At 33.8% G+C, this 26,447-nt stretch overlaps 1 protein-coding gene across 3 annotated transcripts in view; it reads right to left on the bottom strand.

Annotated features, from left to right (window-relative positions):
- DGKB (diacylglycerol kinase beta) overlaps nucleotides 1-26,447 on the bottom strand; it is a 943,764-nt gene that overhangs the window by 450,649 nt on the left and 466,668 nt on the right. For all 3 annotated transcript variants that reach the window (XM_082398294.1, XM_082398295.1, XM_082398296.1), the window contains one exon: nucleotides 22,176-22,274. In XM_082398294.1, coding sequence (XP_082254420.1) covers nucleotides 22,176-22,274 — 99 coding nt within the window. The remainder of the gene's footprint in view (nucleotides 1-22,175; nucleotides 22,275-26,447) is intronic.

Genomic DNA, 26,447 nt, shown 5'->3' with positions numbered 1-26,447 from the left:
TCCAGTAATCCTCAGCCGTCTGAGAGCAACACGAGAAATTCATTCCAAGAATAAGGGGGATGAGAAGAACATATATATGAGCTCACTTTCAATCAACATATGTAGGCAAAGAGTATACATTAAATTAACCTGCTCTTCAGTAGCCTAACCCTGAGTTACAATACGAAAACCACGGCATCTGGGCAAAAGAAAAAGAAGCAGGTTGACAGAAAACAAATTCAGAAATTACATACTTCTTTTTTATTCTTCCGTGTATAATTTTTAAATATCAAGGATGAACAGAGTAAATGTTTCAGTTTTTTGAAAATTATCACGAGTGTGTAATTCTAAATGTAATGTATTTTTAATCAGAATTAATATAGGAAGTGTGTATTTTTTTATTTAATCAAATGTGAGGTGTGACTACAGAGGAATGTGATTGATTTTATTTAATCAGTATCATTTTAATATTAAATAGAATACACAGTACAGATAATTAGTTTAAAAGATGCATTTGCCTTCAGGGCACTTATTAAGTTTAACCTAATATCAAGAATTTTTAAAAGTCCTATTATTCTTAAGTATTGAGATATCTCTTGTCTTCATATTTCCTAACATGTAATCATTTTAAATTGACAATTTAATTCAAATTGTCATAGGACAAAGAAAAAAATCTTTGATGGAGAGATTATTAGAGGTTTGACTTAGTTTAACTATAATAAGAGTATAGTACTCACATTAAAAGGGTCATCAGTTATTTCAAGAAAAATTAACAGAATTATACCTTCTACCTATATAAAGATGTTCATATTTTTAAAAAATTGCTTTCATGTTTATGGTCTCATTTAATCCTCCCAGTAAAACAAGAAATCCCATTTTCCAGATTGGAAAACTGAGAATCAGAAAGTTTAGATGACTAGCCAAGAAAATTAAGTTAGTGGCAGAATCCAAATCTATTGCTTCCTTTTGCAGGCTTCATTTATTAAAAGAACAGCAGGGTTCAACAAGAACTTTTTTTTAAAAGTTTCTTTTCAGCCATGTCTCATTTTTTAAGCAAGTTGGAAATAAAATTAGTTTAAATGTTGATGAACACTCTAAATATTTAAAAACCACAAAGTATTACCTGTTCTGACAGGCTTGGATATCAGTATGGAGTAGCTGAAGACAATAACTTCCAGTGTCATGATAAACATAAACTGGTCAAATAAAACTATTTAAAGCAGCTTCTTTTCCTTATATAACTGGATATCCCTGGCATTAAAAAAAGTGAGAGACAGAAAAGCAGGTTTGGGAAAAGAACAACTGTCTTCCTAAAATGGTGCACTGCCTCAGTCTAAGAGGGGAAGCTGTTTCTTCCTCACACGTGATAATAAAATGTATCCAGGACATCTCTAGGTATAGAAACTAAATACATATTTGGTTTCCATGAATTTTATTTTTACATTGAAGCTTCATAATTTCTTTAACCTTTTATGATTTCACACATCCTTAAGTGTGTACAGTCACACATCTGAACACAATACAAATTTTAAAAGGAAATGGATCAGAAGTGATTTTTATACTATTATTGCATTTATTAACATCTTTAATCAAAGGTTATTTCAGTGTATGACAAGTGTATCAATTAGAAGAAACATAAATTGTTTTTCTTTTCAACTGGTCCTTGACATATCTAATAAATATGTGCGGGGAGGGTTGGATTGGGAGTTTGGGACTAGCAGATGCAAACTATTATATATAGAATAGATAAAAAGCAAGATCCTATTGTACAGCACAGGGAGCTATATTCAATATCCTGCAATAGATTGCCAACAAACACACGAAAGGATGCTCAACATTTCTAATCATTAGAGAAATGCAAATCGAAACTACAATGAGGTTATCACCTCACACTGGTCAGAATGGCCATCATCAAAAAATCTACAAACAATAAATGCTGGAGAGGGTGTGGAGAAAAGGGAACCCTCTTGCACTGTTGGTGGGAATGTAAATTGATACAGCCACCGTGGAGAACAGTATGAAGGTTCCTTAAAAAACTAAAAATAGAACTACCATACGACCCAGCAATCCCACTACTGGGCATATACCCTGAGAAAACCACAATTCAATAAGAGACATGTATCACAATGTTCATTGCAGCACTATTTACAATAGCCAGGACATGGAAGCAACCTAAGTGTCCATCAACAGATGAATGGATACAGAAGATGTGGCACATATATACAATGGAATATTACTTAGCCATAAAAAGAAACGAAATTGAGTTATTTGTAGTGAGGTGGATGGACCTACAGTCTGTCATACAGAGTGAAGTAAGTCAGAAAGGGAAAAACAAATACCGTATGCTAACACATATATATGGAATCTAAAAAAAAACATGGTTCTGATGAACCTAGGGGCAGGACAGGAATAAAGATGAAGACGTAGAGAATGGACTTGAGGACACGGGGAGGGGGAAGGGTAAGCTGGGACGAAGTGAGAGAGTGGCATGGACATATATACACTACCAAATGTAAAATAGATAGCTAGTGGGAAGCACCTGCATAGCACAGGGAGATCAGCTCGGTGCTCTGTGACCACCTAGAGGGGTGGGATAGGGAGGAGATATGGGGATATATGTGTACATATAGCTGATTCACTTCGTTATACAACAGAAACTAACACAACATTGTAAAGCAATTATACTACAATAAAGATGTTAAAAAAATAATAAAATGGAAAAAAATTAAAAAAATAAAAATGCTATTTTAGGACTTTAAAACAAAATCCTGCAATAAACCATAAGGGAAAAGCATATGAAAAAGAATACATATATTGAATATATATATTCATTATACATAATGAATATATATAACTGAATAAATATATATATATATATATATATATAACTGAATCACGTTGCTATACACCAGAAACTAAAACAGCATTGTAAATCAACTATACTTCAATAAAAAATTGTTTTAGAAAACACACATATTGTAATCTTATCCAGCATCCTTTGCCTAACCACTTCTCACTGGAGCCAAATTTTGAAGCTTGCACCAACATAAATTTAAAGATAAAAAACATTTTTAACTGAGATGATTTTGCTACTCTTATAACTGCTCACAAAAATGTTCTATTCTTACTCTTGTTAATGTGATTGTTTATGCATATTTGCAGAGTTTTGTTCAGGAGATACTGAAGAGAAAAGGGCGTGTGAGGCTCCCTCCTTTAATAGCTCCCTCAACATTCACGCCTCTGTCCAGAAAGAAAGCACATTGAACCGTCAGGGAAAGTACAGTGGACATTTGGAGACTTAAGTGGTGCCAAATGTTTTCAATAAAAATGTTAAAAATATGTCTAATAGCGATATTAAAATCATTTCAAACACAGATTTCTACATATAAAAGCAATCAGCAAGAATAATGTTATTGTCTTGCCTACTTGATTATCTAGTGAAATAAAGCCATTAGAAATGTTATCCTACTTGGTTAGGTCTCGTAAAATTATCAGAAGCCAATATGGTTACGGAAGTGTTCTTCAATTTCTTTCTGGCTGTGATCCACAATAAATATTTGTATATTTACACACTTGTAAAATAATTTCACAAAGACAACTTACGCAGTGCACGCCACTCTCTGATCTATTATTCTCTTTTTTCATTTCCATTCTCCTCTACTTTACTTCATTATTTTTCTTCCCATTCCTTTTTTGAAGGTCTAGATCCCCTAAATTTATTTCATACCTCACCAATTTTGGTGGGGGGGTGGCAGCACAAACATAAAAGATAAGTTTAAAGCATGGGATTCAGTGTAAGGCAGGTATTGCTTCTGACACTTGCAGGTTGTGTGACTCTAGGTAAATTTCTTAATCTCTCTAAGCTTTTTACTCTCTTCAAATGTAGAGGCAGTATCATAATTATACCCACCTTTAGAATTAAAAGGATGTCTAGCAAATAAGTTCTCAATAAATGGTAATTGTTTTATTAACTGTAGAACCCAAATATTTCCACTGCCTGCTTAGGGCTCATCGAGAAAGGACTGACTGCACTTTCTTCATCTGAAAATATTTTTGTTGCTAATAAGGAGGGACCCAGCAGATTTATCTTTTAATGAAAGCATCTATGTGAGGGCTATTAGAAGAGACAGAAGGAAGGAAAGGGAGGGGGTGGGGAGAAGAGATCAAAGCCAGAAAGCAATGAACCAAAAGGAGAGGGGGAGCGGAGAGGCTTAGAAGAGAAGAGGGTTGGAAGAAGACAGTGTCTTTAATCTTAGAGACCGTCTCTTCCAAAATCTGAGCAAGGGAAACAACGAGTAAAGGAAGGATGGGAGTCAATATTTAGACCATGGCTTTAGTTTTGTGTTTGAAGTACTGCAAAATTCTTAAATATCAGATTCAAATAATTCCAAAATGCATTTCAAAATGAAACATACATGTCTTATTATTTTTTCAGATTATTCTTTGGAACTCTTACTTTACAAATAGATAATTAAGAGTTACCTATTTATGGGTATGTGTGTGTATATATAATTGTTTGTGAATTTTGGGCACAGGAGTCCAAATGCAGTGGGTGGTTTGAAAAAAAAAGCACCCTAATAGAATAGATTAGTACCTACTGAATTTACATTCATAAAATGAATCAATAATACTCCCTGCTATGCCTATTTTTTCTCTCAACAAATATACGAACCTGTTCTAGAAATGTACCATTGTATCGTTAGTGTACCACTGCTTTCTAAAATACAGAAAAATCACTGAAGGTAATGAAAGAATATTAAAAATAATATTTAGAATTAAAGTATTATGCTGCTAAGTTTTCATTTTCATCAATCTTGGAAAAGACCTTGAATTTAAAAACTAATAAGTTATAATGAGATTTGTTCTCATCCTTCGCCCCTCTAAATATCCACTGATCTCACACCAAAGCATTTTCTAACCGGGTTAAAGTCCAATTCTGTACTCACATTAGGCTTAGATTCAATTGAGTTAAAATTTTACACTGACTGCCAGTCAACCTTATCATGAACTTTCATTATGTGTATGTAATTAATTGGGTCCAACGAACAGTATCAGTACTGAGTTATAGACTATTTTCCCCCGACCATATAATTAGAATATAATTACCCACAGGATATCAGAATGATGCAAAACCTTTCCTCTAAATGCGCCCTCATTAGGAAACAAGTCTCAATGTACATTTATTCAATCAGTGTGAATTAATTAAAATGTTACTGAAATAAAAGAGGGCAGCGATAAAGAGTATCTGATATCTATTAAGAGACTATCACTTGAGATCTGCATGCACAGTTTATATTTAAACCCATTTAGCTCAAGTAGGAACTTTGCCATGTAATGTTACATATATCCAGTATGCTAGGAAATCTGAGTAAATGAGTCAGAGTGTGCCATTGTTTTTGAAGAGAACATAATACACAATGAATACAAACATCTTAAAGAATCTGGGTAAAATTCCAAAGGCCCCACCACTCCCTGATGAATCTACAAATTTGTTACCATCAAATGGAACATATTTGGTGGACAAAAGTCATTTTTACTTGAAGTATTCAGGTAATTAGTTGTTCATCTCATACCTTTTTATTACATGTCTGACCTATTTACTCTGATCTGGCTTAGGACATGATGGTTGGGAAAGTCTAGACTTACCAAAGCACTAACTACTTTTTTTTTTATAATTGAGAAAATAGCCTCAGTTACTCAGGCTAGATCAAGTTATTTCAATCTCATATTTTCTTTAAGCAGAAGATTCCTATGCACCTAAGAATATATTCTTTTTAACAGTATGCATGGTATCATACCACACATTCCAATTACACAAAACATGGAAAAAATAGTAAATGCATAAGGAAGCCATAGGACATATGATCCATGTCCCATGGGAAGCTGCTGATTCACATAAAATCATTCTTCCTAAAAGCTATTTATCTTGGTTTCTTTAAACCTGTCATATTGTCATATACAATAACATTTTATTGAATAAATTAATAAATAACCATAATACAAAGGAATACTCAGCATTATTCAAGAGCAATATCATAAACAGTAGCAAAAAATTTTAAAGCTATGTAGCATCTCTGTATAGTAAGATATACAGAGAATTTCAAACCTTCTGTGTTGTTGCATAATTCTTCAGACATCTTTAGCTTTAGAAGTAGGTTTTATAGAACTTTATTCTGGTAATCAAAATTTGGTATTCATACTTATAAATAAATATGCAGTGGAAATTTTGAATGAGCTCTAAGATAAATTAAGCCATCTACAAATTGCTCTTTTTAATATATGCTTTAGAAGCAAACTCCAACCAATCTGTCAATTATTGCTAAGTTTTGCTTGTTTTTTTAAGAAATTTTAACTCCATAAAATTGTATATTCTTAAACGTTCTGAATGTATGTTATATTTACAAAATGGTATAATGTTTCATTCAGATATTAGATTGGTCTTAGGCAAGACCAAAAACTGAAGAAATAATGAACTCACTCTTGCTAAGCAAGAAGGGAGATTATTGCAGACAGGTCTGATTTATTTTGAACATGAAAAGTTTTTTTAGAACTTCAGTAACAAAGACATGCAACTATAGTTGCTTGCTGAAAATGCTGTGATCTGAGTAACATTAACTAAAACACCACATTTACTAATGGTAATCACCACAAGAAGAACAAAAAAATTTCTAATATAATACCAACAGTTTTAAAATTGCATCTTGTAGTAAACATCAGTTTTCATTTTCTGAGAATTAAGAGAATATTTATAATATTTCACATGGACTACTGTATTACTTAAGCTATATTCTTAAAAATCTGATTTTAAATATAATTTAATATCCAGAGGAAAATGTCTTAATTCTCCCCAGAATTTTGAACTGTTCATTTAAACTCTCTACCTGCAATATCACTTTATTTTAAATATTAGGCATTTTACAGTACCATCTATTGGATACTTTATATTACTGCAACAACATAACAATCACAAGCTTTTCAAAATTTAGTAATAAGTATAAAATACTTCAAATGCTACTCCAGAAACTAAACACAATGCTAATTTGACATTCATTAATATTATCTCATCATTATACACTTTAAACTCAATTTTATTAGCCTATAACAATAAAATTCAATTATCATGGGTTATCAATGATTTAAAAAAAATAAGCTTCCCTGTTGCATATTCATTTTGATTTGTATTTAATATTTGTATCACTGTCTGATGTATTTTCTTCTTGACTCAGGAAAAAGAGTGATGACTGTTGGGAGTAAAAGAGCTGACTAAATGTTATTCATGAACTCAGGAAACATTTGTTGAGCACCTACTACATGTCAAGTTGAATTAGGTGCTAGAGATAAAGAGATACCCCATTTTAGTGTGAGTGATAGGAATGACAGTGGTATTATTCCATGAGCACAGGGAACAGTTCAACAAGAAACAGGTTCAGTACAGTTCCTGGTATGTTGGCTTTCAGATCTCTGTTGGATACCCAAGAGGAAATTTACAACATGATGCTGAGTATTCGGATCTAGAGGGTGTAAGGGAGAACAAGCTTAGATATATTCAAAGGTGGTAGTTGTAGTCATGAAATTGGATAAGGTAATTTATACAGAGCATAATGACATTAGAATAGAGTTAAAAGACGGAAACCTAAACATATTTAAGAACAGAAATAGGACTAGGAATTTAGCAATATGGATAGTGTGGCCAAAGAGGTAGAAGAAAAGCTAGTAGAAATGTCTTAGATGACAGACATATGAGGCCAGACATTTCAAATACTGTCAAATGCTGCAGGGGATTCAAAAAAGATCATTCTTGGAAAGGGTGTCTAGTAGATGCTGCTGGTAGTCCAAAGCAGATCCTTAGTTACCTGGCCAGGGAATCTACCCTCAGCTGCTCTGAGTGTCGAGTGCTGAGAACTCCCATCTGTCCCATTTTCTGCAGAATTAGCCTTTGTTCACTGCAGCAGGCTCTCCAGGGAGCACCACCTATCCTGCAGGAGGCCACGGCTAATAAATGACTGATACGGGTTACAAAATGCCAGCCCCTTGTTTTAAGTTAAGAAAAATCCTATGGTATGATTTTGTGCCAGAGCCCCCAAGGTTTAGGCCAAGGCTTAAACTCTCTCCGTGACCACTTCTTTGCTCAAAGCCTGCCTCTTTCCTCTTCTGCTTCCTCCTCCCTTAAAGATTTTCTTTTTTTAATAAAGAAACATTCCTCTCTTTATATATCGCACATAACTAAATCCCCGGTTCACGTTCTACTCCTTGGGAATCCAACTAAAAAGAGTGCCGTTGGATTTAGGATGGATGGCCAGAATAGTTTTAGACTCATTTTACAGTCAGAAATTAGAATAATGTGGGTTGAAGAGGAAGGAAGAAATTTGACACAGTGAAGGTATCTTTACACCTGCATATACTTATGGCTACATTAAGAGGCAGGCAAAGACCACATCATACACAAATATGGAAAATAACACTGTACAGGAGAAAGAACAATTCTTCCTCTGGTATGGGTTCTTTGACAGACAAGTAACTAAGGGTATAAATAGAGAAGTTCAAGCACTGGACTCAAATTATAGTGCTGTCAAATGCTACCTAATATGAGCATGTTGGACTATACCTTGTTTGAGTTTTTTCAATTGGAAGCTCACAGATCAGTATATTATTAGATTGTGACTAATGCCATAAAGGGAGAAAAATGGGGAGTTCTAGGAGAGAGAGGGGCAGAAAATGCTCAGATGAAAGAAATTGGAGGAATTTAGGCCTTGGATGACTCAAGGATGTTGGAGAACTGGTAACCAAATGAAATAATTTGAGAATATTGGTGGTTGGGATGAAATAGGAGTAACGTCATAGGGAATAGAACACTAGGTGATCAGCTGTATTCCTCCAGAATTTGGGTTTCCTTGGGCAAATGAGAAGGAATTGGTGAAAGCTCCTATGAGTATTAGGAACAGAATTTAAAATGATAGATTTTATCATCTAGACTGGATAGCAAGGAGTGGGCATGGAGGTCTCCCACAGAACTAAACTATCCTTATTCCATATAAAGGGAAAACAGGTTGAACTAAGGAATGAACACAGGATTGAGTCAAAAATCACTGCACTATGCATGAAACTGCTGTATGGACAAAAAGTTATATATATATCAATTCTGGCTCAGGTTTCAAGTGAAACTTGAGAATAGACAAGTTATATTTAATAGTAAAACAGAGGAAAGCATGTATCTAAATACTTCATGAGCACCACCATTTCATATGGAATCATTAAAACCACAAAGGTTACCTTTGCAAGGTAGAATTTATTCTTAAATGTCTAGTGGTGAAGGGACTCATTTTTACTGAACTCAAAATTTAAAACTTAGAAGATGTGAATGATATAAAGCATTTATTTCTACTGTAATGAAACCAGATCTGGATATTTGCCCTGCACTAACCCCAATCTTTCTTTGGGGGGTATAAGCAGAAATACCAACACAAAGGTATACTTGGGAGTTTTTATGACAGTTTGGGGCCATTTGGTCTTACCAATGTTTAATGAGAATAGCCGATTTTGTACATCCTTGCCAACACTGAGTATTACCATTTAAAAAATCTTTGCCAAAATGGATGGAAAAAGTTTATTTCATTTTTCAGTTTGATAGTCTTGAATATTTTTAAGCTTTAAGTTTTAAAACTATTTTTTAGTTATTTGCATTAATATTATAAAACAGGGCTTTTTTGTTATAATGCTTATGTTTATCTTGATTTGTAAAGTTTGGTCTTTACCATTTTCTAAAGAAATTTTTGATTGACCAAGGCTGTCAACCTTTTATTTCTCTTTTTTAGGAAGAAAGATAAAAAGGCCTTCTAAAGGCAAAAATTAAATCTTCAATCCATGTTTGATTTATTTTGGAATAGGTATAAAGCAGAATTTATCTTAATCTAGTTTCCCATATGGTTATACAGTAATCTCAACACCCCTAATCTCCACTAGCCCTTACCAGATTTGATATGCGACCTTCATCATATACCATACCATTACATAGAGTTCAATATGTTTTAGACTTTCTACCAGTTCTTTGTATCTCCTAGAGCCACTATTACATCATTTTGATCACTGTAGCTTTAGTAAACATATTCTTAAGATTTGTTAAAACAGGTCTTTTCTCACTACTCTTCTTTCTCAGAATTTACATTGTGCACATTTATTCTTCCAGGCAAACTTTGGAATCATTTTGTCAAGGAAAAAATATTACATGGAAATTGAATTAAGTGATGAGTGAATGTGAAGAAATGTAGGTTCTTTTTAGTGCAACTTGATTTTCTTCAATATACTTAGACTTAAGAGAATACTTCTACTTTTTTGTTTAGGGGTAGCAAGGTCTCTTTCCACCTTGTTGTCATTCTCCTTTGCACTGTAGGAGATTTTCTTAACCTTCTCCTCCAAATACTGATTCAGTTGTTCTCAATGCTGATTTTTCCCTATGCAGATACTGATACATTTTAGTTTCTGATAAGGCTTTACTTTTTTCTCTACATATTTTCTTAACCTTCTAGATGTCCCTTTCAAATCAGTATACTGTGAAAGAGATGTTTTCTTTAGTATTCTTGGTCATGTAAATTTATTAACATTTTCATCTGCTTGCTGCAATGAATCTTCATGTATGACATCCTTCTAACTTTTAACTGCTATGCATGTTTCTTTGTTTTCTTGTTGCAGAATTATTACTATTTTATTTTGGCAATAGGTACGTATTTACACTAAAATGCACTTTGGGCGTAAGCCATCAGTCTGCATGACAGTTGTTATAAAAAAGCAAAACCAAAGGAACAAATACTATACCAGTTATAGCAATATTATTGAAGTGTAGTCCCGTACCAATACAATTTCACATGGAAAAAATTAATCTTGGGTCTTAGTAATAACAGTAACAAGAAAAAAGTGTTCCTCTAAGTGAATGGTTTGTTTTTAAGTTGTGAGTCTTCACAACTTAAAACAATTGTCAAGCCAATATTTCCCCCCTTTTCCAAAGGCTACTAAGAAACTCAGGGACAAATTTGCAAAGCACCTCTGTCAACTTTTTAGGATACCGTGATATGAATTTCTAAGTCTAACTTAATTTTGGCACAAACTTATTATGTTTTATATTGCTGCTTATTGTATATTCACATAAGCTGCCTTGAAAATTGTTGGTAATAAGTTGTAGAATAACTCACTAATAGATAATCTTGCATCCTCACTTTTGAATCAGACACATATATGATATTCTTTATTTTGTTTGAGTCTATTTCATAGATTTTAAATTTTGAATATTTTTAATCCTTCTTTTGATAATGCTTATTTGTGTCTACATGTTTTAGATCTCTATCAGATTTTCACTTAGCTGAACTTCCAGTTTATGTCATATTAGCCTTTTGTTTTTGACCTTCTGTAAATCATGACAAAACCAAGAAAGTACATGTTTGTTTCCTTAAAAAATTATTATAACTTGCTCTGGATACAGCAACATTTTAAGCATAAAATATCACAGAAACTTGTAGGAATATTTTTTTAGCCCTATTAAAAAATAAACTAAAACTTCTACTTAGAGTCCTAAAAATAGAATTCTACCATATTCATTAGGTAAAAAGTATCATTAACCATGATATATGAACTTTTTCTTTTATATTAGACCCTGCTTATGGGTATACATATTCTATATAATATAGCCTAGGTTAGCATAAAGATGGGTTATAAACCAATAAAACCAATTAATTAAGACAATGTAACAGATAAATGGTTCATCTCACAATGCAGATGATGGAATCATCACTTAGTGATGCTGGGGTGTTTTCAGATTTCTTTCACTATGTGCCTTTAAAGTATATGTACATGGAAGACTATGCCCAACCTAAATGGATCTACACATATTTTATAACGTTATCGCTCTCTAGTGCTGAATATATCCTTCACTGGATTTTTGAAGCAGAAAATTATAGGCAAAGAAATAGAAGAACATTCAGAATTTAATTCTACATACTTAAAAAAATAAATAAAAAGCAGGTATCCTTTATGTATAATACCATGAAATTGAGTCTGAGTTAGAGTTTCAAAACATGGGGAAAAAATGAGATTCTTTCTTGCCTATCATTACTCTGATGACAATTATGAATTGATCTATAATGAATATTAATTAAATGAATATTAAGTAATGACATTGATGAAACATTATTGAGCACTGACAATGTGCTTTATCCCACTCTTTAGACAAAAAAGAAAATTGCATAGGCACAAACCCATGGTACCATACATAAAGAATTTTCAAGAAAATAGATGACTTCAATTACTGTGGTTAAGGTTAAAGAGGTAAATGGAAAAGAAGGGTGAAGCAGCTGAAATGGATGTTAAATAAAACCTGAAGCTCAGTGCAGCAAGTCACAACCTTAGCCAACTGTTCACACCTCTCCACCAGGCTCTCCTCACTTCTGGGAGCTCTCTAACTAGTTCAGGAAATACGGTTACTGAGAATTCAATATCCAACTTTCAGAATTACAGAGAATTCGAATATCTCCCTCCCTCTTTTAATTAGCTGATGTTTGGTATTGAAGTTGTCATTATTAACTGTTGCTTGGTAGGGGTAAGTGAAAAATAAGACAGGAAGAGGCCATAATCCTTGGACCGTGAGAAAGAAACGCATGCTATACTTCCACTCCCTAACAGGCCCCTGACATCACTGAGGAGTAAACACATGCTCGAAGGAAAGATTTAACATACTCTATGCTATTTAAGACTTACCATATCTACAATGCATAATTTAGTAGAATTCTTATAATAGTGGAAGAGCAAGCAAGATCGGAAGAAGAGGAAAAGTTAATGTAGACATATGGTTCTCTGAGGGTGTTATACCTAGAGATACATAAATTGCTGCTTCAGCAACACCATCACTTGGCCAAGTTTACAGAGTTACAGTAAAGAAGAGAGAGAGGTAGAACTGGAACCATTTGAATCAGATCTAAAGACTATGCTTAAAATTTATATTTTCTCAATAGTTTTGTTTTCCTTTCTCTGAGCTAACAAGTTTTATCATTTGTCTTGCTGGCATTCTTAAAGGTTAATTTAAGGTAATATAGGGTATTATAATAAGAGAAAGTATTCCAGGAAGAACACACCACAATTGGTCCAAAAGAAGCACAATGCTGAACATATTCTTTGTTTTATATCACTTCCTGCCAATGAACACTATATTTACTGTATATTCTGATAATATTATGTCTGTTTAAAAGTAAGATAAAATAATCCACCAAATTAGTTTTTTAAATGTTTAAATAATTAATAGTTTATTGTAAAACTAACTTTTGGCTTTAGGATTCATTTCAAGCACTGTGTTCCTGATTCGGAGATGCGTTTATAGTACAGAAAGAACTAAACAACTGTGAAATCTGACTCATTTGAACAACCAAATAAGTACATTTTGGGAAAAAATGATACTTTCCAGTATAGATTAGAGAGTAACTTGGGGAAGCCACTCCTCATAAAGATGTTCACTAAGGTGTTACTTATGAGATCAAAATAAGGAATTGCAAACATGCTAAATATAAACACTGTTTCAGCTGAATTATAATATCTTCAACTAATGAGATATTATGCAGCCATTAATAGTGAAGTTACATAGTATATAGAAATACATAAGCACTTAATGATATCAGTTTAAATGTAAAAATAGGGTGTCACATGATATGTCAAGTTTAATTACAAAAATGCCAAAATATACATTTAAAAATCAAGAGGTAAGCTTTAATAGTGGCTCTATTTATACATTAATAATGGTTCCTATATAACTGTTTTAGAGATTGAAAATTTTTTTCCTTTTCATTTTATATTGTTTCTATAAATTTTATTTAATAAATGCAAAGTTCTCTTTTAATAAAGGGTTAAAATTCACTTTCTGGTTCAACATAATGCTTACAATAGTAGTAATATTAGATGATATCGACTGAGAACTTACTATATTTAGGCACAGTTCTAAGAAATTTTCATGAATTAATTCACTTAATTCCATTTTCCAAATGGAATGCATAGGGACAAAATGTTAATAACTTGCTTCATGTCATAAAACTAGTGAAAAAGCCAGGACTCAGAAACAGACAGTATACTGCTAGCAATAATTGGGTTGAACCAATTCACTCTCACACTTGCAAAGTATGAACAATCTGATTGCTTCGTGTCCTTTCCAAATTTAGGATTTTTAATTATCTTAATCATCCTGATGGGTGTGTAGTGTTATCTCTTGAGATTTAAATATGCACTAGTCTTTACTGACTAGTAAAGATGGTGAGCATATATTCATATGTTTATAGGTGATTTGTATATGTATATTTTATTCAAATGTTTCTTTAGATCTTTTGCCCTTTTGGATTAGATTGTTTGTTGCTTATCATTGGTTTATATAAATTATCTTTATATTCTGGACACAAATCATTTGTCACCAGGCTGTAACCACTTGAAATAACTTGCCTACAAATCTAGAGTTCATGTTAGAAACTTAAGTTTCTGGTCTTCTATCCTTTCTGGCTCTCACCATCCCATGCTTACTTCTGCTTTCTTTCTCTTCAATTGATCTTCCATACTTCATTTCTAAAACTTTTCACTGGGGTCTCTGGAAACTTTGCTCAAAATAAACAAATTATCCTCTTTCTTTCTAAGTCACTGCCACTACCCGTATACCACTTCCGAGGTTGCTCATTCTCTCAAACATTACTTGTTCTATTTTTTTGATCGTTTTGTGTTTGCTTGTTTTTGTTTTGTTTTTTATGGACTAGCTTGGCTTTGCATTAAAATCATCATTCTTCCAGCCCCAAAGTAGAAATTCTTATCATTTGAGACTCATGGAATCTGATAGTTCTCCCCTCTACTCTTATTCATTACTGTGATACAGAACCTTTCCACTAAGACCCTGTAATTATCCCAGGTGGTTTTATGGACAAGATAAAATAGATCATGCCCAGAGTTCCTTGACCTCCTAACACCTAGTGACCCTCCTCTCTGCAACCAGCTGAACCACCCAGATCCACGGCTGCATAATGGACTTTACCATCCTCTGGAACTAATCTATTCTGAAATCACATCAAACCCTAATATTCTGCTCTCTGCTACAATCTTCTCTCCTGTTTCCCTCATTTTCTTCCTCTGTTGGTGTTTTCTGATTACTTGCCTCACAACCCACTGATTATATTCTCATATCTCCTCTGCTCCCTGCTTTAAATTTATTGTAATTCACACTGCTAGCCGAATTATCTTTCTAAAACACAAATCTGATCAGGTAGTCTCTTATTTATACTGGATAAAGCCCAAATCCTTGACAAGAAAGGTCAGGCTTTTCACCATCTCAGACCTTTTCTTGCCTGTCTCTCCACACCTCACCTTTACTCATAAGACTTAATAAACATTTTGCCGTTTCAAGATCTCACTCTGTACTCTTATTTCGGAGACTATTCATATAAAGTTCACTTTGTATTTGCTGGCCAAATCCTTGTTTTATTCAAGATTCAGCGCAGGCATCATATCTTCAAGAAAGTTTTCATTTACTCTTTGAATTACCCTCAGGATAGATGAAGATTCTCTTCACTAAAGCCTCAGTAAGTTAATATTTACTTCACCATAATATGTAACCTGCCTGACTGTCTTGCCCAACAGACTCTAAATTACAGTAAATAAAAGAACTGTTCTTATCTGAATTTTTAGCTCCAATACAATGAAAGGAAGGAAGAAAGAAAGAAAGAAGGAAAGAGAAGAAAATAACAGAAGGAAACTGGCACTGCAGATATTGTAAATAAAAATAATGTACATTGACTATCAGTAATGATCTTAAAAATTCTTTAAAGGCATAGTCATAACAGTTATATGAAGAGTGGATACTTAAATGTAAAAAACCCAAGTTTAAAGTAATCAACATTACATGATCCCTGTATTTTATCAACTTTACTAATATATGTTGATGTAGAAAATTATTAACCCCTTATTTACAGAATAGAACCTTGCTTTTAAATTATAATGTAAAATAATTATTTTATAAATAGAAAACTAAATCACAGAGCTAAATATAATAGAAATGATTTTAATGATGATCTGCTTTTGCTGTTCAAATATAAAATTTAAAAAGCTACTTCTTCATGAGACATCTCAAGTATTCATTCGTTGACAGTAGCAGAATTAATTGAATAAAAGCTTAACCCAAATTGAAGAATCAGTATAAAAACATGTGTAATCACAGAGACCCAGTTAGCCTGATAATTAAAAAAATACATAAAATTTATAATGAATGTAAGACTACACCATAGCTCTAGAGAAGTTGATCAAATATACAGCTTCCACTATAAAATGATTCTGAGAATCAGAGGAACTCTATCTAGCTTATTCCATTGATTTCTGGAAACTAAAAAAATTATGTACTGACAAAAATAGTTTTAAAGTACTAAATGAGGCTAAATTTTTCTTATAGTGAAGAAAAATTTATGAAAAGGACAACAATAAACTTATAGATTAGCACACAGAAATAAACACACATCCCATCATCATGTTCAAATGTCAGTATAAATTGAACTCTACTCTTCTTAAGGATAGAAGATAAAACATGATAGTAATAAGGCTCATAGGGTTCGAAAGATAACAAACCATGATAAACAGAGCAGAGAGGGACTTCTGTTAGGTAATGAAGGCATCTCCAAAAACATACCTTTTTTGTTACAATGAGGGAATTTCATATAATTTTTTTTAAAGCCTTTCAGGGCAGGTTGATGACATAATGGTGAGTCCAAATTTAATTAAAGCAAATCTGTGAGGGATTAACACAACATGGACCAAGTCTGTCTTGAGTTAGGGGTAAAACTTGGAACACAAAGAAGTGGGCAAACTGCATGCTCATCAGGTCATGTTTTGTATGAAATTGTTACAATTTTTTGCATTGACATTTGATTGGGATTGGACAGCAGAGATTTCTGGGTGTGATCCAAAACAAGAATCAGGAATGCATTTTTGATGGAGTCCATCAAAGGCAGAACATCTGTTTTGACAATCAATTGGTAAAGGTTAATGGCCTTTTCTGGAAATTAAGTTGTTGATCAAGAGTCCTGACTGATTGCATTAGATTCACTTTCCACTTGTTTGGAGGTGGGATGAGCTATGCAATACCTTTGTAAACAGATCTGAATTATCTTCAATATGGCAGTAAATAGACTGTGGTTCCAATCATTTTTTGCTGGAAAATTCTCAAAGAAAGCATTATAAGTACCTAAACATGGTCACAAAGAATCTTGATAGATTTTAAGCAATGAAGCTTTTTGTGATAGTATTCTCAAAATATACTAGAAGCCAAATGCAACTCCAGAAATTCGTGATTATATTTGATGTATGGAGTCACTGATTATATTTCTATTTTAATTTCAGAGTAGTTGGTTTTAATCCATTTTTATGGCTATAAGCACCATCGAGACAAATTATTTGTGGAATCCTATTTAATTATTTGTGGAATCCTATTTTAGTGCATGCTTATAAAAGCATGTCATCAGTGCAAAGAAGATGCTGACCTTGCTAATCTTCATAACAGGTGAGCACGTACGTATTGAATCATTAACTTAAAGTTAATAAGTGTTGAGGAGGGATTGAGGGCTGAAAAAGAGAGGTACAGAAATTTTAAACAATAAATAAATAAAAATAATACCTGAAGAGATGTTCTAAAATATAAGAAGGCTGCTGCTATGGACCTCGACCCTGAAGTGTGTCATTAAAATGCTTCAACCAGCAAAAGGGATCTTTAATGAGTTTATATTGCTCATTGAATAACCAATTCCTGACCACAGGGTCAAAAGCAAGGGATAAAAAACTTCAATAAAATCTTATGTCTTAAGTTCTTCATTTCATATTTTCTAGAATGAGCTAGAAATGATATTGATGACCACTTTGCAATAATTGAGTTTGAAACTCACCTGCTCTTCTTAGAGAACATGATCATGAAAAACTCATATTATTTGTGAGGACTAACGATTTTCTTTCAATGAAATTTTAAAAATTTACAGCAGGTGATACAGTGTGAAATCATTCCTGGGAAGTTAATGAGAGTTCACAAATTGAAAAGCCTCCGAGCCCATCAGTTGTAGCATATTAAGCAATTTTGTGTGCAGAACAACTTTATTAATTTGTTTAAAGTTTTAGTATTTAAACAGTTAATGAGTTTAAGAGTCAATGTACTTATTCCATGATTGGAAAGTAAACTTTAATTTCTACTTAGCAAGGCAGCAAGGTAAAGTGATTTAGGTTAATTTATTGACATGTGCAAAACCACAAGGACTTCAAAGAGCAGGTGTACTTAGAGAATTACAAGCAGTTCAAATACTTGATTCTAGTGTGTAAGGTGGTGTGTGAGGGATTAGGCGGGTTGATCCAGTTAAAGAGCCTTGTTTACCATGCTGGAGAGTTTGGCATTGCTTTAAAATACTTTAAATATTTAAGAAGGAAAATATTTTATTGTATTTTTGAAAGTGGATCCAGGGAGTAGTATCGAGAATGCAAAGAAAAGAGGAAGTTCAGAGATTATACTATTAGTACTAGGAGAATTCTGGAGAACAATTTTTGGGTGACATATGAGACAGTTACAGTTGGGCTGAAGAAAAGAGAAAGAAGTAAGAACATCAGAATAGGTTGTCTAATGATTAATTTGATATTCAAGATGAGGCACCAATTATAATTCTTAGGTTTCTGGCTTGGGAAAGTTGGGGAATGAAGGTTCTAGATAAGGCAAATAGGAGAAGGCCTATATCGGGATTTGGAGAAAGGGTAGAAATGATGAGCTCAGGGTATAAGCTCTGGAATGATCGTTCTTGGATTCCAGTCCTGAATTGTCACTTCATAGCCATGTGACATAGAAAATTACTTATCTGTTTCTCAGTTTCCTCATAGGTAAAATAGAGATAGTTACAATATTTACCTTATGGTGCCGCTGTGATTATTAAATTAATTCATACAAATCATTACCAATAACTGCAAACCCTTCATAATCTCAATTGTTTGTTACCTCACTCATTCTTGTAACCTGACACCAATAACCTTGATTCCAACAATCTTTGATTTCATTGTAATCCACAATATATTTTCCTAACATCCCTTACTGTACTTCACTCTTCATGTCCTTACTTCCTTGTTTCCCAGCTTAAATTCCATGGCCAATCCCTATAATTACTCCCTTGCTCATACTCTCAACTCCTTTGCTTCTCTCTCATTTCATCATATTGGGCAAAACACAGTCTCATTAAGGCTGGCCCATGCCTATTCTACTCCTGGGCCTAGAATGTAACTGGAGAAATATGACTGAATATGACCAGAGAAATATACCCATCAAAGCTTACTGATCTTGTTCTAAATCCACAGTTATTAACAGGAAGAGACTTTTCATTATTCCCTGGCAATCATATGGTATTTCATGATCCACATAGCTCCCACTCCCCCAGGTGACTCGTGTGTAACTTATTCCTGATCCTCAAAACTCTCATACCATCTTTGCTCTTAGCAATGACCCACCTTCCTACTTTTCTAAGAAAATCTAAGTGTCATATCTTTTTTCCATTGTTACCCCCTGAACACACTAGTTAGATTGATTGTTCTTTTAAACATGTAAGTCAGATCACTCTCTCTTTTGGCCAAAAGCCTCTAATGGCTTCCAACTTCTTTTACAAGAAAAGCTAAAAACCTTAGAATAGCCTAAATTGTCCTATACATATGAAAATCTTAAGACATATTTCACCTTCTCTACTAGTATTCCCCTTGCAGAATGAAACCCAGTCACTAATTTCTTTGATGCACTTCAGACATGTCAGGCTTCTCCTGCCTCTGAGTCTTTGCTTGTCCTTCTTTGGTGACTCCTCTGTCTACAAAGTTCTGTCCCCAGAGAGCCACATCGATGACTCCCTCACATTCCTCAACTCGTTATTCAATTATTTCTTTGGTGAACTCTTAACTACTTCTTTTATAATTGTAGTTCCAGCATTTCTTCTCTTCTTTTCCTACTTTAATTTTGTCCTTTAAGCTTTACATACCACCAGTAATTTAATATAACCAGGTACTAAATACTGTACTTATTGCTTTGTTTATTGCCTATTTCACTCCACTGGAATGAAGACTCTATGAAGGCAAAGATTTGATTTGGGTTTTTACTGTTTTTCCTTCTACTGTTAAAACTATTGGGTACATACTAGACATTCAATAAATACTTTTTGAATGGATTAGTATATTTAGCATAGTAGCTGGTATAGTATATGTGCTCAGTAAATAAGTTACTGTGATTACTTATAATAATGATAACATATCAGGCATGTAAACAACATGGAACCTCCAGGTTGCAGCACTTGAGATTCAGAAGAGGAGGATGAACTTAATATAAATTAATACAGTAATGAAATAAATAAATAAACAAACAAGATCCCGCTGGGAAAAATGTTAAGAGCAGAAAGCTGTGGCATGTGAGGGCAGGGCGTACGGATGAGCCAACATGAGGCAGGTTGAAATCTTGAAAGCTAGGAAAGATATTAAAAGGAAGTATCCAGAGAAACAGAAGAAGAGTAAGGAGACTATGGTATAATGGGTGTCAAAGTAAGGTAGACACTCATGAAAGATGAGGTGGTTAACAGTGCCTAATACTTCAGAGTATATAGTACCAAGGAAATGATAATGTAACAAAAGTCGAAATACAAATCATGATAAATACTGTAGGAAGATTTAATGAGTGAAACTAAATCTTCAGAATCAAAAGTATCTACCAAAGCAATGAAAGAGTTTGCAAGATTGTTAGAGACAAGACTATTCATTTAACCCATGTTCTTTACCTTTGATTCTCTCAAAGAAAGAAAGGATGGAATAATAAAAGAATGTATCTCGTGTTTGAACTTATAAGACCAGAGGTTGATATAAGTAGGCCAAAGAAGTAGTCTCATTGAATTGAATAGGGCTTTATACCCAGATAGCTGGATAACAGAATGACATAATAGATTTCTTCTTATAGTTAAAATCTGAGCTCAAGGATGCATCTAAACCAGTAAAATTACTACACTTCTTAAAGAGAATGCAAATATATAAAAATTTTATAAGTTCTTTCTCTTTAAGAAAACACTACAAAAGAACATAATACCAAAATTCGTCTAAAGTGTATTTTAATATGGCTCTCATTATTTTTAATTAATCTTACATGCTACAGGATGTATAAGAAATCTTACATGAAGAAAGGAAATTTAGAATTAGTTACTGCTCTCCTCAGCCCCATGGAGGTATTTACTTCTGCTTTATATTTGCAGTTTGAGAAGAGAGTTTTAATTTTTTTAAATAAAGGAATTTAAATACAACCAGCATTTTACAGATAATTACAAAATGAATCATAAGTGGGTGCAAATTGAGTAATTTGATTAATTTCTAAGTTGACCTTTAGAAAAGTATTTGTCTAACATTTCTTACTTGTTGTATTTTTATTATATCAAACTGAAGTTCCAGCTAGTTAACTTCAATGTTGTTTTAAAAAAATGAGAACTGCGTTATAGATATGATAGTTTGTTTTGTAAAATAACTGTTTCACTTTAGAAACAATTTGGATTTTGAAATGTAACATGAGTATTATCTTTGAATAGCTGCTTCTCTTTCTATCAAGATTTGTTCTTTTCAGGATTACCTCACACATTTTTCCCTTGTATATTTATTAAATCAAGGAATTATTTTGCAGGTAAATTTATTGTTCACTAATAAAAGATAAAATACACCTAATGGCAGTGCATAGCTCTCTTCAAGGTGTGTGTTCTCATACTAAGTAGCCTCTGACTTAGGTGAAAGACCTCCCGACTGCAGATACATAATGTGCATCTCCAGCAAAATTGTCCATAAGCATAACTTCATTATTCTGGGAAGCCAGATCTATAAAACATGTAAAATGTGGAAGTGTTCTGCCCATACAATTTCTGGTAACTACAGCATGACTAAGTGATAAAACCTGAGTCAGCTTCAGTTACAGCATACCTTACTAAGACGTTTATTGTGCCATGAACGATAAAGGAAATATAATGGGCAAAGGGGTGTCTTCTGAAGCCATGAGGTATTTTAGGTCTATTGAGTTCTGCCTTGATCAATGGAAAAATGATCTCTGGAAGCATTGAGTGGTAGAGTGTACCAGTTAGTCACAGACACCCCAAGTTACAGCAGAATGATGAGAAGGAAAAACTCACCAGTACCACTGGACAAATTGTTGTAGGTGGTAAAATATGGTCCTTCAAAGGTCCGCAGTCACATTCAGGTTTCAGATGAGAAGCACATTTATTATGCAGCTAGGAAAGGAGAAAGAGGACGCTATCAAATTTTGCATGGCAACAGCAAACATGAAGCAGATTATATTTCGCCCAAGATACAGCAAATATATTTAAAGAACTACAAGAACAAACCAACAGGATCATAAAGGGATTCATATTACATTTGCCCTTATATATATTCTACCTTAAATAAACTGTTTAGCAACTTCCGTGACCCAGCCTATATATTTTCCAATTCTCAGAAATGTTTATATTAGAAATGTGCTTTAGGGTTTCTACCAAAAAGCCTGATTTCTTTGACAAACACACATTACTGCCCATTACAGTCCTTCCTTTGCTTACCTGCTAGCATAATCTTGAAACTACTATGCACTGTGGATGCTTTTTTTTTTTTTGACCCTCCTGTTTTCTCAAAGTCATTCCAAAGTGCACAGCTCAGTATGGGGCATAATTGATCCCATCATTAGTTTTAACTTTCTAACTCAATATGTAAATGTAACCAGAGATTCATCTCAGTAGGAGCAGGATATAAATATAAGAAGACGATTATGATTATAAAAATTTATCTTTATATTATATTTATCAGCTCTACATTAAGTATGTGTATAATCATGTAACATATTATTTCCTTTTCTACATGTAAGAGTCTAAGCTGATATTTTTATCAACCTTGTCACAAGTTTAAATTAAGGTGTTATAGTACATTAAATACTGATTTTTTAAAAAATTGAGACGATAATTCTTATTGGAACCGTACAGAATTGCTAAAGTAGTAGTTGTTTAAAGGCATCTAGGGGTATATCTGCCCCCTACTCCCTATCAGTTTAATATGAAATATCCATACTTTAGAACAATGATACATATTAATAAAATGTCTTGTTCAAAACCAAAAAGGAGCTGCTTCATTTTTCAGTTTTGAACCAAAATCCACTCCGTTTATGTCATGATTACATTAATTTCCGCAACAAACCTACCTTTGTAACAGTTAATTAACAACCAACCATAGGCGTCTAATGGGGTTGATCTGCTGTTAGCGATAGTATACCTCACCACTGTTGAAGGGGTATTTCTGTTGTCCCTGAATCTAAAACATCTATCACGTCCTGCCTTGGAGTTAAGGCTACTTGCACAGTAATTAACTCACACTAGGCCACATTACATGAAATAAAAGTATCTTTACACATTCATCAATAATTAGCAGTTCTGCTTCTCCGTGGCATGTAAACCCCTTTTTAAAAAGTGGTTTAATCTTATCAGGCATTGCTGATCTTTGTCATGAGGAGGAGGTATTGAAGATAAAGAAGCAGTTGAAGTCACATGCAAAATAGGAATAAATTAACAGACACTCATTTGGCAAATGCAAATGCATAGTTTCCTTGAAAGAAAATCAGTGACTGGTTTAAATATATTAATTTATTGGACTTAATTTTCTTAGAATAAATCATGGCCCTGAAATTTTGGATTTAAACAAATAGATTACCAAGTGTTGTAGATTAAATTGGTCTTTCCCCAATTGATTTCCTAAATCCTAGTACCTGTGAATATGAACTCATTTGGAAATATCTTTGTAGACGTGTTCAAGTTCAGTTGAAGTTATACTGAATTAGGTTGGGTCCTAATCCAATGACTGGTGTCCTTATAAGAAGAGAGAAATCTGGACATAAGGAGACATATATGAAGGGAAGAAAGCCATGTGACAATGGAGGCAGAGATATGGTGATGGAGCCACAGGCCAAGGGAAACCAAGGATCGCGGGCCACTAACAGAATCAGGAAGAGGCGAGGGAGGATTCTTGCTTACAGCCTTCAGAGGGAGCCTGACCCTGCTGACATCTTTATCTCGGGTTTCTAGCCTCCAGAACTATGAGAGAATAAATTTCTTTTCTTATTTTGTGGTATTTTATTATGGCAGCCCTAGGAAACGAATATACCAGTCATTATGAAAACTGAACCCAAACCCAAAGACAGGCTGTGTGTCTGAAGACTCTTTTGTAATGTGGTGTCACAGAGAAAAAGCTTCTGCTTTTTGATCCTGTACCACCTATTTAAAACTGACAATGCAAGGCTCTACGAAGCCTCTACAAATAGAGAGATGTAAGAAAAAAATTCTGTGTGTACACATTGAGAAAGTACTGATTTTCACTCTTGACTGCAGTTAGTGAAGCTTTACATGCGACTCTGAAGGACAGAGATGCAGGGCACTGACCACAGGTACATAAGCTGAGGGCCTCAGCCTCCTCCATGCCTCCATACCATGCGTTTCTAACAATCTGCAACTGATATGATAGGGGATGACTAACCTCTCTATACAGTTACTTGAGGGTTACCAGACGTAAGAAAGGATAACAAAGATAAAATGAATTTAATGACAGATTTTTGGCATTTAGGCTAGTTTCCCAGGTGGGGGGAGAAAAAAAGGAACTGAGGACTCGGGTAGAATCACACAGTTGATAAGCCGAACAGAATGTGTGTGTAAAGGGAAACTCTTCGTATTGAGGTTTGAGGGTTTCAGAGCATAGGGACCAGCAAATGGTCCTATGAAATACTGCTCTCTGCAGAGCTAAATAAAACCAGCATGGCATTGTCCAGTTTGATTGTCATGGGGTCCATATTCCTGAGCTTTGTCTAGGCAGCTGCAAGGCAGTCTCGCAAGAACATAGGCATATAGCAGGGTCTACAAGGAGGTCAGTAACCATATCATCATCAGTGAAACAGGGAGACGCAGTGCAAAATAATTCTCCTCCCCAAGAAGCCTGTATTAACTAATAATGTGCAAGGTACCTTATACTTTTATGAAGACTGGAATCTGGCAGCTGCTAAATATAGTTGGATGTCCATCAACATCATGAGATTATTTGTAACCAGGAGTGTCAAACCAGAGGACACCATGTTGGAAAATACTGATCATTCTACAATGTGTATAGCAGGTCTAGTGCATTTATCACATACTGCTCAGAGACATACTTGAGGACAAAATATAAAATGTGAAAGCCAATGAGAAAATGCTTATAGTTCCCAGGACTATTTATCAAGATTAATAGTGAACCTCATTTTTGCTGTGAAACTAAAACTTCTGCATAAAGCCTCTTTTCTAAAAAAGAGCAAATATCAACAAAATAGAAACCATATAATAGAATTTAAAAGGCACTTTCCCCCAAAACGGGTTATGTTCTGTTTCTTGATTAGGTGGTGCCTACACAGGGTACTCATTTGTGGAAAACTCATTGAGCTCTACCCTTAAGATATTTATTCTTTTCTGCATGTATGTTATTTTTCAATAAAACTGTAAAAAGGAAAAAAAAGTGAATGTAATCAACAATAAAAACAAGTTGCTTAAACTCGTCACCATGACATTTTACAGAAAAAGACACAGCACAGTTGAGTCCTTCTCAGTGTCAATAAGATACTGGAGTCTGACAATTGTCTTAAAGATAACCCAGATCCCAAATCAGCAAAACAGAAAAAGCCTCATCAAGAAGAGAAATAAACTAGAACACTGATGAATCCTGACTCTTAAATGAAATGGCCAATGAAGCCCCAGAGAAAGGAAATCGTTACCTTTTTAAAAGTGTTTTTATTTTTGTTCACCGTTACCTCTGCATTTTTAAAGAGTAAGGCATAAAAATACTCAGGTCGTTATTTTATTGCATGTACAGAAACGTCCATTCATGTTAAGGGAATCAGTCCCTTATCTAGGAAATTCATAAAATATAAACCAGCTATTCCTGGAAGTGAATTAAACACTTGGAAATAATTTCAGAGTTTATGACAATTTCCAATAGCACCTAATTTAGAGCCAGGTCTATGTTTATTGAAAACAGCTGTCTCAATTTAGGAAGAAAAAGAAAATGTGTGAATGAGTGTGTGTGTGTGTGTTTAATGGATGGAGTTGAGAAAAGAGTGAAGGCATTGTATTGAGAAGAAAGCAATGTAATCTAAGAAGTCAAAAGGGAGAAAAATAGAAAAAAATTTTTCATAAGAATTTGGAGTCAAAAAGAAATAATTCATTTTCCTACAGAAAAATGAAGTGACCAGATTTAGAGGAACATTCGCTGGTTTATATACATTTTTTCTCTCTAACATTTTGCCATTTCAGGGTGCTGCCTTAATGTTGGCATTGGCCAAAGCATGAACCTTTCTATTTTAAAGGCATCGGAAACCTTTAAACATTATTGTTAGGAGTTATTATTTT

The sequence above is a fragment of the Balaenoptera borealis genome, assembly GCF_965194805.1.
Source record: "Balaenoptera borealis genome assembly, chromosome: 7".
Taxonomy (NCBI): Eukaryota; Metazoa; Chordata; class Mammalia; order Artiodactyla; family Balaenopteridae; genus Balaenoptera; species Balaenoptera borealis.
The sequence above is the reverse complement of the archived record's forward strand: the minus strand, read 5'-3'. Positions and strand labels throughout refer to the sequence as shown.